This window comes from Orbicella faveolata, unplaced genomic scaffold (genome assembly GCF_042242905.1).
Source record: "Orbicella faveolata isolate gen_17 unplaced genomic scaffold, um_ofav_v1 contig_36, whole genome shotgun sequence".
NCBI classification, from domain to species: Eukaryota; Metazoa; Cnidaria; class Anthozoa; order Scleractinia; family Merulinidae; genus Orbicella; species Orbicella faveolata.
The window spans coordinates 1,570,001-1,583,796 of record NW_028301565.1 but is presented as its reverse complement, the minus strand read 5'-3'; the positions used below and the strand labels follow the sequence as shown (position 1 = coordinate 1,583,796).

The following is a 13,796-nucleotide window of genomic DNA, read 5'->3' as shown; positions in this document are numbered from 1 at the left end:
CGAGCCGACTCCGCCGGCACGTGCTGGATCGGACAAGAAGAGGCATAAAAGAGCGTTAAATAGCGCCACTAAATTAGCGAAAACGAAGCTTGGGGAAGTCGCTGCAAGACTTAACCGATAGCGTGGCACGAGAGGTGAACCCCAGTTTATTATTTATATTAATGAACAACAACAATAAACCTCCAAAGGGAGGGAAGGGTGGGAGTTACAATTTCGAGGGCTAACTAAAAGTTACAGTAGTGATATAACGAGCGAATGATGCTAAAGTCCAAGCTAAGCCTCTTTTATAGGTAGACTGATGTCTAGGTTTAAACCAATATAAAATCGTGTACCATGAAACGTACAGAGTCCATGCGGCCTTGAACGAAACAAGAATGGGGCTATTTAAAAGACTAGCCATACAAAAAGCATGATATAGTTAAACCGGACGTTGTTGCAACATGTATACGTGAAAGGCTATTGTGAATATTGTTTAAACTAGACAAGAAAGACTTCTATAATGTTCTAACGCGTAACAGTTCTATTGCGTTACGTTTAACAACAGTAAGCTAGTGACTGTACGTAAATAGCGTCACGCTCCATTAACTGCGCTTTAACGATTGACTTTAAAGCTTTAGTTACAAGGTTATTTGAAACTCAGGGAGCAGAACAAGAACGTGACAGTCAGTATTGAAAGAATGTTTCCAACCCATCCTTTCCCAAGCCACTAGGCTTCCTGTACATAGCCTGTTTACCAGACGTAAACGAGAAGGGCCATTTTTCCGTTCATATTGCCCTAAATACGCCTAGAAAGCAGCGGGCTACCGTATTACGACCCGCCCGACAACTAAGCGTAACCATAACGTACCTTTTAGCTCTTTAGGAGAGTCAGGTGATCACTATTACCAACAGCCATTTCTTGTCTCTTCTTATTGCTTCTTCTCTCTTGTCAAAAGGTGCTGACTTGATAAGAAATAAAGAAGTCGTATTAATATCGAGCGTTAGGTATAACGCAAGCATGAATACAATTTATTCCTCTTTTATACTTACAAACGGTGATCTATAACTGAGTATCGCTCCAATCGTCAACACTGGATCCAGGCATCCAAATATGGCGCCTAACAGCATCAGTTTGTCGACGCTAAAAGTAATAATAATAATTCTCTTTATTTCTATAACGCCATTTCTACTACTAAACCAGTAGCGCATAACAAAACTACTTAAACAAAAAAAAAAAAACATTGCTTTACTGATACAATAATTTAGTAATATATTTAAAACCGCATAGAGGGCAACAAAGCCGTAGTTCTAATATGATCAGGTAAAAAAGCGCGCTTTCCATAGGTTTCAAGATTGTACCTCAGAACAAGCTCTCCAAAGCTTGAATTATCGCGTGGTTAGGCTCGTTATCCGGTCGTTTGTGCGGCCGTGGTTCTTCACATGAGAATGAAACAGGGATCCTGAATCAATCCTATCAAGTAGTTAGTGGACGCTGAAAAACGACGGTCTCCTCAGAAAAGGCGACGCAACAGCTGAAAATTTCACAAAAAGTTCGTGAGGATTTGTTTTATTCACTGAGTTGAACATTTCCCCAGAAAGTACGATTTGGTCACGTTGCAAATCTCGTTCATGTGCTTAGCGGCAGCTTTAAACCCTCTACCTCACAAGATCAATACATACAAGAGGAAGCCGAACATGTTAAATAGTGTTGGGGATAATCTACCTCACATCAACAAGCAGCGCTGCTAAGTGATAACCCAGCGAGGTCAGATTCTGAAACAGAGCATTTATATTACATCAACATCATTCTGAACTTTGTCAGATGAAAAAGACAGTGGCAGACAATCTTAGCGTGGACAATAACGAGTCTTTTTCGAATTTAACAACTGAATGTTCTTTTAGACAATAACCCCAGCTTGTTAAGAAACTTAGTACGCCGCCTCGTTCCTTTTTCCCAGTTTACAATGCGTAACGTTGTTTATGAGCACTTCTTTGTTTTTGAGCCTTAGTAAGATTTAATTTCGAGAACTTCTAAAACCAAAAAAAATACTATTTAGAGGTTTTCTACAACTCATAGAGTGACGGATAAATGTATTGAAAATAAGAAAAGACTATTTAAGTTAAGTGTTCAAGCGTTGTAGTGGCTGACACCAGTTCCCCAGCGGCTTATATTACCTCATTAGCGTCAAGAGCTCCGATGTTATGCAGACGTTTGATTGCGTCGTTGATGGATTCTTCAGGTGGCGGTTGCAGCAGTTTGCCGAGAACGTCCTGCAGCAACACCAAGGGACAACAAGCTAAGCTATGTCATTGGGAGTTTATGAACCATGAGGGTAGAGTCATGAGATCACGTCGCCATGAGCCAGTAACTGGCTCTTGTATAGTTAGGGTAACAGTGCTAAGATCTATTAACTGAGGCCTTCAAGACGATTGAAATCGAGAACCCTTACTGACGCCGCGTACCAGGAAGAGGGAAATGGAGTAATTGGTAAATATAACTGCATCACTACTAAAAACCTTTATAACTCGACCAAAGAACAATCCCAGTACTTTGATACGCAGTCACAACTTCTCCAGAGGTACTCGCTGGATTTCTAAAAGAAAACAATTTTAACAATAACAAACCACGGTTTGTCTTTCATGTTATTCACTAGTTGTTAATAGTTCGCCAACAAGTTAGACAAACGTTCTTGATAAACCAAAAACTTTTATTGTGCTCGCAAAATTTAATAGAAAGTGCGACACCTACATATTTACCTGCGCTTAACAGACTTACAACCTGATGACATTAGTGTGGGATAACACAGGTATCCCAAACAAAAGTTATTCTAGCTTGCGAACAACAACAACAACAACAAAAGCAATAATCTTTATTTTCTTTCATTTTAAAATTTACATGTTATTTGGCCTGCGGATAGCAAGTGCTAATCTAGGCGGGCTATTCATGAACATAACTGGTTGTTATCATGAACAATTGCCTGATTGCTGCTCAAATGTTTCCACAGAAAATGTTTAAAGAGATGTTAATTGAAGAGACATGACAAGATCAAAGGAACGAGAAAGAGAAGTAACTGTTTTAGATGAGGAAATGGCAGAAAGGTACACAGTTCAAATGCAGGGACCTGGAATATTACACTGGCTCATCCAGCTAAAGCTTGATTCCGGGTTTTATGGGAGTCGAACCCATGACCTCTGCAATACATGTAACGGTGCAGTGCTCTACCAACCGAGCTAACAAACCAACTGGGAGGTGGTCATTTTTTTGGTTCGTATTCAATATTGTTGTAGCCAAGAAATTCTCAACACAAAGGAAACGATCCTCAGTGGGTGATATTTTTGAGGCAGACAGACCCCGATAGACCAACCAGCAAAGAAAACGAAAAGGGAGTTTACGAAACCAAGGGATTGACACATATGGATAAATTGAGTGGTGGTAATTCAAATTAGAAAGATTTTAAAGATATTAATTTTTTTTATTATTTTGGAGGATATTTTCCAAGTTATTTACTTGATAAGTTATGAATCAGTGCAAACAAGATTAAACAACCATTTTTATCCCTGGAAATTCACTCAGATATGAATTCAAAACATCAGAAGCCACTGCTATCCTTGTGGATTGAGGTGCATTCTTCTGTTTATAACCTTTACGGTCAATCTGCCCTGTTAAGGTTCAATTTTTTTGTTCATATTCTGTGTTGTTATATCATCTGTTATCTATTAGTTTTTAGACCAAAGCTGCCACTATTTTTTAATGCCTGTAGTTCCAAGAAAATATCTTATCTCCTTGAATTGGTTAGGAGAATCGAAAACAAAGACTTAACTATAAAAGTTAAATTATACACATATCTTCCTGTGTTTCTGTGAAGTAAGATAAACATAACTGTTTGCATCAAGGCATAGCAACTTGATATTTTAGCCAAAAAGTATCTTACTGTGCTTGTGCCAAAACATTTCATCAACAGTCATTTCTTTCTCTGCTTAAACAGTAAATTGTAAACTAATTTTTACTTTTCTAACTTCTTTATATTTTGACCTTTAAGCCAAACACGCCAAGGTTTTTTTTTAGTCGCACAAGGTTTTCATTTCTTCACCGAAGGAAGAGCCAATACCCTTGTTGTAGCAGTTTTAGCACTGTTTGCTGGATATTTTGATGCCCAAAAACTAATTACAAATAACCTTGACGAAGTGAAATTAGACAAAATGCGTTTTCTGCAAAGCTTGCCATTGTGAATAAACTGAAGTTCAGTAACAGTCGAGGTGAGCCCGTACAGTCTACCTGGTCAATCCTTCAGCTTATCCTTGTACCTCTGAACACAACAATACCCCGGCCAACTCATGAGCAAAAGTCAAACAAGATACACTGCGTGTCGAACGTAAAAAAGGAAACAAACAAACGAGAAAAGCTCGTTACATATAAGGTTTCTATTTTGAGAGCCCGAAGCTGGTAAGTTTTTTTAATTTTTTTTGTGAGGCTGTGAGTTTTACTAAATCACTTTACTAAATAGTACAAATAGTTTTAGGAACCACTAAATAAATCGGTTTTCTGGAACAGTCCCCACACCTCTTCGCCCCAAAAAAGAATCCCCAATTCTAACATCTTTGAACTCTCAAAATAAAACCTTATCGGAACAGAATCTTCTTATTTTTCACGTTTTACCACGGTTATGATTGCACGCAGTTGTCACTTCCCCCCCCCACCCCGCCGCCCCCTCACTCCCTCGATCTCTCGCGCGAAGGAGCGCTAGAGCTATCACGTAAAGTGCAAGCGTGAACGAGGAGGAATTGGGGAGAGGGAGAAATAAGGCTGCGTTTCTCGCAGCTCGCGACTTCACCGCTCGCCAGATCCAATGCGCGCTACAAAACTTGGGTGATGAGAGAGACTGCTGACAGTCTACAAACCAGGGAGGATCATGGCTTTATGTAGTGTTCGTGACGAAGCTGAGCCCTGCAAGATCTGCTCTCTCCACCATACCCAACCAGGAAGAGATTGTTAATTCCACTGCACTGTGCTTCTGTGCTCCTTTCATTTTACTTCTACAGCATCGTGGTATTGTTCCTAACATATGCTTATATAAACAAATCATTTCTTTCTTAAATTTATCAGGAAAATATCAACTTCCATTTACCAGGTAATTTTTATACTCTTTTTAACTTTTAATTTGTGTCTTTCTTTACAAAGGTTGATCTTTCGTCTAGTCAGTACAAAAATAAAAATAAAAAAAATTAAAACAAAAAGTCTTTCTTGTCTAAACTTGTATAAAGTTAACTCTAGTGTTATTGCACTTACACGAGTAATTTACTTTCTAACATTTCTAACTTTTAATCATCATTCTTTACAGGGGTTAATATTTCGTCTAGTAATACAAAATAATAATAATAATAATAAAAATGAAAACAACAATTCTCTCTTGTCTAAACGTGTGCAATCGATGTACAAAGTAAACTCTAGTGTTTTTGCATTTACACTATCAATTTACTTTCTAACCTACTTTTTTTTTGGTTTGCCTAGACAGCGGTTTCCAGAATTCTGCAATTGAAAACGTATCGAAACGTCTTAAAAAGCTCAAACTTAATTTAACTTAGGGACCAGTTTATTTGTTTTACTGTAAACATCACGTATTTAAGCTGTAACCTAGCGCTATATCAACTCATGTTAAACGTATATCATGTGCTCATGAGCACCTCAAGCTCTCTGAAATCAAAACAGGCCCGGTTTACGCTATAAATCAAAGTTTTAGAACAAACGTTGAGTTGGTCAGCGGTTAATTATTTTTGTACATGTCTGTGTACACAAATATAAATCGCCTCTTTTCCTTGACGATTTAATTTGTTTACTTTTGATTTACGACCAAAAAGGTTAAATGCTTCTGTCTGTCGAACTGGTAGTTAGCACAATTTTTTGCGCCACTGAATGGACACATTTTCTACTGGTAAAAAGGCCAAAGTACTGCCAGCAGAGGCTGCCCTAGAATAGTTAGTGAAAGCTTTTCAGAATTATGTCTTATTCTACCGCGAAAGGAAGAACAAGAGTTTCGGAATCGAGATTCCACGAATCGTATACAAAATAACAGCTATCAAGTCGACAATGTTGGCACATGCAGGCTGCCTTGTTCATATATGCACTTAACACTTGTGAATTCAAATGTTTAAGTCAAGCTTAACAAATCTTTCAGTTCCGATCCGGGGTGTTTCTTTTCGGCAGCTACTCAAAGCATGACACGAGACACCAAACGACATGCTACTGGTTATGACTAAACCCACAAATGGAATAAAACGAGTGAATTCCTCGATGATCGAATCGGCGGCATAGGGTGCCAACTAACCGCGCTCAGCTGTGCAGCTTTGGTAGAACCTTTTTGGTGGTGAGATAGAGCTTGGCGAATTCAGCGGATCCTATTTCGGAGGACTAAACTGGTTCCTGTGGAAGCTGACTTCCTTCAGTGCTAAAGCGGCATCAACGGCAAAGAAAAAAAGAAAAAGAAGATTTACAGATGTACTGTTTTAGTAAGTCAACATAGTTCTACGAATCTCGAAAAACTCGTATAATTAGTTCATGTATTTTATCTTACAATCTTCTTGACGTGCGAAGGTACATAATCTCAGACTTTGTTAGCAGTACTTTGGCCGTTCACTGAATATCTCTCTTAAATGTAAGTGGCAAAAGGTGGAATGTATAGACGTTTTAGAATCATTAATTCAGATGATTTGCTCATAAATTAACGGTAACAAAAGCTAGTCGTTCGTATAAATAGACATGCACGAAAGTAACACACCGATGACCAAAGCAAGGTTTCTTCTAATCACTGACCGTATGGGGGCAAATTGAACTGCTTTTACTTTTGGAAGAGCCCGCTCTCGGACACAAGTTTACACAAATCGTATTACAAGATTCTATGATTCGTATGCCAAATAACTGCAGTCAAGTCGCGCATATTAGACTTACAAGTTAACAAACTCAATCAACCTCCAGTTCGAAATCGGCGGCTGTCTTCTCAGCAGCTTCCTTTAGCACTAACTTTGCAGCTTCTTCAACATTTGTTAAGAGTTTACTCAGACCATAATACGTAGTAAAAAACGACATACCGCTGGCTATGGCCAAACCCATAACCGGAATATAACGGGTGGCTTCCTCGACAGCTGCCTCTGCAGCACAGGGTGCCAAAAATGCGCTCAGCTGTGCTGCAGTGGCAAGGCCAACAATAATAACTTTCTCTTTGGTGGCGAGATGGAGTTTGGTAAATTCAGTGGAACCTTTTTCTGGAAGTCCAAGCTGGGTCCTGTACAAGCTTAGTTCATTCAGAATTAGAGCACTATCAACGGCAAACGACAATCCTGGAACTGGAACGGCTGCAACGGCACCAGATAATGAGGCAATTTTCCATATGCGCCCTCTCAGAACATCAACTTTCCTTTGGAAAATTTCATTCGACGATCTTGTTATGACTTTGCCGAGAGACAAGGTCATACTCTCTCGCTGGTATCTCGTCAATGCATCTAGAATGGCCTGGGTTAGTCGAGCAAACTCCCAGTTTTCGGGCTCGTGGTTGCTGATCAAAAATATATCTTGCTCGTCGGTCAGCAGGTCACCCAGACTTTCCCGACAGTTGCATCGGATTTTCGCTAACATTGATTTTTCGTCGAACGATCGCTTTCGGCTCTCGGCTCGAACACTTTCATCAATTTTTGTGCGAATGAAGAAAAATTTCTTGTCAATCGATCGTACTTTCTTGGCCAGTTCCAAGTCGTTCGTGGTAAATCGGGTGGCTGTGAAGATTAGGTACGTGTGGTACTTCTCCAGCTGTACTTTCTCGCAGTATGTCTCCAGGTCTGGGTAATCTGGAGTCCCTATTCCTGGCAAATCCCAGAACTTAATGTTGGTATTGGTCGGGTGATCAAAGGGAGTCGGCTCCCTGGTGCGCTCGGTGACATCAACTGGAGCTGCCCCTTTATCGTCGTCACGGAGTCTGAAGAGCAAAAGTAAGTGAACGTACTTACATTATAATTAACAATTATTGGATGAAGCTGAGAAAGAAGAAAAGAAGAACAATTTTATTATGAAAACCGATTACAATAAAAGGTTGGTTGACCCGCAGGTAGCTAAGGCTAATCTAGGCGGGCCAGGCTTACAATGCAATCGCATGATTGCTAGAATTATTATGGCCGAGATTTGAGGTTTTGTGTTATCTGCCAAAGCCTGCTGCTGAGGCGGATAACACAAACCCAATTCAATAATTGCTTTATCATGCATATGTTCGAGCTTTTTTAAAAAAGCAAGAGGGTGTACAAGAAGCTTAACATTCTACATCGACATCAACTTGTAAACAATTTTATTCGTAAACTTGCAACCTAAAAGTTTCCACAAAAATTTTACAAAAGGCCACTCTAAAAGCATGTTTTAGAACTTGAAATTATACTTATGACTGATCTGACAACCGTTTGGGGGAAACGTTCGGTAAAAGAATTCTTGCAGAGCTTGGGCATAACAAACGTGTTTCTCGCGCGTGCATAACTGTTGTCTACAAAGTGACGTCACTTCTGCGCGTATAAAAACTATTGCCTGTAGATATGACGTCACGAAAACAGTGCTGAGCTGCGTGTCTGTAGCCAATAGAAATTGAGATAGTAACACCAATTTATGACAAGTGATAGTAATTGGACTGAGTGGAGTCCAAACCGGTCTGTAATCACCCAAGTGATATGAGTATGATGGACGACACGAAGTCTTATTACTGATTATTCATAAAAATTACAATTTCCGAGAAAAGAAGAAAAGCCAAGTCATAAAAAGACGATAAATTTTTCTGTAAAAGACTGCCAAAGGAAGCGTAAATTGTTTTATGTCGCTCTGAAACTGTGATTGGTTGATTTAAACTACAACTTTGAATGCGATTTGTTGATTTTAAATACTTTGAATGTGATTCGTTTACTTAATTGTCTGATAACAACTTGGCAAGTGAATTAGTGGAAAATAGAAGTGTTTAAAACCAATCACAATCGAGGAAATTGTAATTTTTATGATTATTACAATTACTTGAAGTTTAAATTGCAAAGGCCTTAGCAAATAAAAATCTATGTAAGGCGCCTTTTTATGGGACTTTTCCGGAAAAGGAATACTCCGAATATAATAGATGTTCACCAATGATAGCTGAATGATAGAACACGGTTTTCCGCGTTCTGTATATGCGTTCCTTTGGGAAAGTTTTGACGGGAACATCGTGCACAGCCAGTCAAGCCCTTGATGTTGCACCGAACGCGACTTTGAAACTCAAGTTTAGAGGCTCGATCCAGACTATTTTGAGCGCTGGTCTCAGGTCAGGACGGAGGGGGTGACCCCATTGTTTTCCGGTATTGATTCGTGACCGACTCATCGCTGCCAGTGTGACGTCACATAGCAACGAGCGAGCGCTTCGAGTAGCCTATTCAGATTACGCCATCGAAGAAGGACAACAGAGGTTAAGAAAGACAAAAAAACAGGCCTAATATCGCTTTTGTTCTCTAACTTAGTGTAGGTGTGTACAGTTTGTTGTTAGTGCATTATGTGTTTTAGTTTTGTGCGCGCGTTATCGTGTATTCTTGCTGAATTTTGTTGCGGGTAAGTGGCGGCACCGCCATCTTGAAACCGGGACGAGAGAAGTCAACGTAAAACGTTCGCGTTTTCTCTCGTAAATGTCTTACCAATAGTCTTATCAATAGGAGGTTTTATGCGTTGATAGTATACGTATAATCCGCGTGTATCTCTGTGTCGATTGAACCAGCCGTTCCTCTCATCAATCCATTTGAGTGTTGAGATGTTGTTTATTTCTTGAATTCCACCAAAATTTCCCTGCGATGTGATCGGTTTTTGTCTGTTTTAGAGCACTTTTGGTGGTTGTTATCAGGCCTTTAATTGCAATTCTTTGTGTTTCAACTTCGTTGCCTTTTGTGTTTTAATTGCGTCCGCTGTATGCTGAAATTTGTTGGCTTTAATCGTACAGCAGCTTTGTTGGCTTTTTTTCCTGTCTCGTTGCAACTGTTGACTTATTGCTGTCCATTGCAATTGTGGTGTTCAGTGTTGTGATTTTATATTCACAACAAAGTTCAAATTAGAGTTAGCCTGAGTAAGCTGTTTTTGTCCTGCATTGCCATGTTGTAATGGCTCCTATTTCTTGAGCCTCGAAGAATTTCAAGGCTGCATTGTAGTCTTTTGTAGCGAAATCGATGTGTAATAACGTACAACAAAGAAACAGCTTTAAGTGATTTATTCACCCAGTGTTACACACAATGCAGGCTTCCAAAAATACAGACGGTCCTTGTGCTTTAATTGTTATGAAATCAAATAATCATACAAAGCATCTGATTGGCAGAAATCAAACTGGTGATCAAAATAACACGGGCTAGGGCACGTGCAGTATAACGTATCGCAATATCTCTACATCTTTTCATCCATTTAAGTTCTCATCATATTCCAACCAAAAAACAACCCTCCACTAAATGTCACCAAATAGCTACTGCAGCATAGCACTCAAAATAAATTACAACAAATTAAATGCTACGAAATGTGTTAGAATGCTGAAATGCTGTAAAGACAATCAGACATTTATTCTATTTAATTAAATTTTTTAATTTAACAAAGTTTTATTCCTATTAGCTCTTTTTATTTATTCTGCTTTTATAATCATCTTCTCTTCACAGGTCCACATCAGCCTATAGTTTCAATTATGACTATATGTGCCATTTAATCCATCAAATATTTTCACTTGCACATTTGTCCTTGGACATTATCTGTTCCTGCCTTTTCGGAATGGATAATGTCCATGGAGTGGACACCGAATGAAGGCTACTTTTCATAAAACCTGCATTACCAAACAAAGGAATGATTGATTGACTGAATCAGTTTCTCCCTCAGACTCCGGAGGCCCATGAGCTTCATTCTCCTCCACTGTGCTTAGCAGCTATGCTCTCATTCTGACCATATATGGCCATACATGTCATGCCTGATCCATTGTTAGTGGTTTTATTTGTGGTTAGTGTGATAGCAGTCAGTGCTGAAAACCTTGATGTTAGCTCCAGAGAATTTCCCCTCTTTTGCTCTGTTTTATGTCTTCATAGCTCAATGTTCAGTTATCCTTGTGTAAAAATGGTTGAATTTCACCACCCTAGCTTTTTCTTCATTATGGTGTTTAAATCAATAAGGTTGGTGACATCTATTTTAGTTGCTGATATAACAGAAAAGTCACTTTTTTTTTTTTTGACTTCACACCAATTAATTAAACTATCGTAAATTTGGGATTTCAAATTAATTCCAAATTGAACTTGTCAATTGATTTGTACTGACAATCAAGCTGTGGTAAGCCTTTGTATGACTCTGTGCCTTTAAAGGAAATATCTTGGGCTGTCATAATCAGTGGGAGTTTAACTAGAGGTGTGGAAAAGTACTTAAGGGGGTGCAAAAATGAAGCAGGAACTTGTAAATTTGACAGCATGACTAAACATGAAACAAATCATAGCTCTCGTATGCATGCCTTGACAGATGATAAAGAAATTTTTAAAAATCTAAACTAAGGTGAGTTAAAAACTTTATGGAAGGGGGGGGGGGGGGCATTAGCCTTCAAAGGAAAAATGTTCATCAGAATCCCTAACTGCTGCCCAGTGTGGCATTCTGGAAGGAAATTTGTGCATTATGATATGTTCCTTCCAGTGACATTCCCTGCAAAAAAACAAGAAGTGTCTTTAATAACCTTTTTCCAGTGGGCTACAACTTTTAGATGAACAAATGGGGACTATTAGCTGATTATGACCTTGCAAATCAATAGATTCTGATGGATCTATTGGATTAACAGCATTCATCAATTTTTAAAATATCGAATTCCAAACTAAAATCAGGGAAAAGTTAGTCACAAATTTTAGGCCGCCGGCCAGGAACAAAGCTGAGTTTTTAATGCAATACAACTATGTATAATCAAGAGAACATATGGTCTTTTGGTATAATATTTGCTGCAGACCTAGCATATAAAAGAAAACTAAGGCTCCTCTTTCTCAAATAAAATCAAAATAAAATAGAACCGAATCACTGATCAAGCCATAACTATTAACCAAATTACGGATATTGCTCTAAATGTAAACTGTAGTACGACAAAGGTGAAAACTTACCTAATCTGGCTATCTGAAACATGGCTGTTCTTTCCTTACAGCCATTCTTTGTACTTTGAAGGGATTGATGAGACGAACCACGAGCACTGAAGAACTGAAATTCCACATACAAGAAGCCAAGTATACCCTCTGTCGAACCTCCTATTCTTGGGTCAAAAGGGCTCTGCTTCGCTATGCAGTGGCCCTCGAAAGGTCAACCAGCTAACAGTTTTGCTCGACAAATTGGCTTCAAAACAGAAAGTTCTCGATCAAATTATCTACCTTTTGATAATTTTGGCCACCAAAAAGTACAACATAAAGATTCCTCAATGTAATATAAACCACATATTAACGAACCTAAGAAAATGGGGCAGAATATCGGAGCGAAATTCCGCATTTTTATCAACCTCTTGTACTTCTCCCATTGGGGGCCATTTTGAATTTCATCCCAGCGAAACGTGACGTCACACTGGCAGTGATGATTCAACCGATGTTTTGCTTCGAGACGCCCCCTCCCTCCTGTCTCAGGTCAAAAGTGTTCTTTTTTTATGAATAAGTGTAATTTGAGCTAAAACTTCCGGTTAGATTTCCTCAATCGAGAATATCCTCTTCCTCTATCGATTGGAAAGGTATTTTCCGCTACAGCTGAGAATTTGCGAAAATTTTTCTGTTCCACTGGTCATTTCATTTCGGTCAGAAGTCTGAGCGAAATGAAATGTCAAGTGGAACAGGAAATTTCCGGAATTTTCAAATGTCTAGAAAAAAGGACAAGCTCGGTAGGCTGTCCCAAAATTTACGAAAAGAACTCGGCAATTTCTGTAAATCATGTTGAGTGTTCTATTTGATTTTGCACCGGAAATTCCGCATATTCTATTATACCTAAAACGAAACACGAATAGCCAAAACAGCCCCAAAAGAACGAGCTAATAGTTTAGAATCTCGCAAAATCACCATGGAATAAGAATCTCCTATTTTCACTATAAACGAACGGTTCAGGTATATCCGAAAGTTTGGAAGCGAGCCCGAGGTACGTCTAGGCTTGTAGCAGAGAAATCGTGAAACGTTTTCTCCCCCTTTTAGCAAAAATACCAGACTGTGAGAAATATGAATACCTTCTGAAAAAGCCTTCGAGACTGTGGTCCCCAGGGATACACAGAGCGGGACAAACGCGCACGCGTGTTTTACCCGCAGTACTATGTGCTACATCTGAGAGAAATAATTGTGTGTACTAGTACATGCTAGTAGTCAGGGCTGTCAATAAGGGCTGGGGCCCGGGAATTTTCTCCCGGAAATTCTGCATTAGATCCCCGGCTACTTTGATAGGAAAACAGCATATCAACCATATCACAATAGCTGGATTTCCCGGCTGCTTTTTGCACATCCCCACCAACTTAAAAAATGAGCGACAACCCTGTTAGTAGTGTAAAGGAAAGACACGATACAATACAAGACAAGACAATACATATTTGGCTGGGTGATGACGATCAACTGGGGTCGAAAGGTCCTTCTCAGTCACGGGACGATGACAAATGACTGGAATCTGTTGAAATTTCGCACCTTGCTATTCAGTCAAAACTCTAGTGAACATTTAAAAATAGAAAAAGGTAGATTGAAGTTTAAAATTCCATTTTCAACCAGAAATGCCAGCACTATTTGATGTATTTCCCAGGCAAGATTGTCAGAAAATAAAGAGGACTATTAAAAAGATC

The 13,796-nt window shown here is 39.1% G+C and overlaps 2 protein-coding genes and 1 long non-coding RNA gene across 3 annotated transcripts in view; all 3 read right to left on the bottom strand.

Moving 5' to 3' along the window:
- Nucleotides 1–5,112: 5,112 nt before the first annotated feature.
- LOC149101938 (interferon-inducible GTPase 1-like) overlaps nt 5,113–13,796 on the bottom strand; it is a 74,685-nt gene continuing 66,001 nt past the window's right edge. Inside the window, exon 2 of the mRNA XM_089274824.1 lies at nt 5,113–7,943. Within this exon, the coding sequence (XP_089130950.1) occupies nt 6,935–7,943 (1,009 nt within the window). The 3' untranslated portion in view covers nt 5,113–6,934. The remainder of the gene's footprint in view (nt 7,944–13,796) is intronic.
- LOC149101945 (uncharacterized) lies at nt 10,516–12,951 on the bottom strand. The gene is made up of 2 exons (XR_016202399.1): nt 12,109–12,951; nt 10,516–11,665 (listed from the first exon to the last, which is right to left on the bottom strand). It is a non-coding gene; the product is annotated as an uncharacterized LOC149101945 (long non-coding RNA).
- LOC149101944 (interferon-inducible GTPase 1-like) overlaps nt 12,952–13,796 on the bottom strand; it is a 2,942-nt gene continuing 2,097 nt past the window's right edge. Inside the window, exon 2 of the mRNA XM_089275235.1 lies at nt 12,952–13,796. This exon is cut by the window's right edge and continues 1,538 nt beyond it. The gene's annotated coding sequence lies outside the window, so the exon portion shown is untranslated.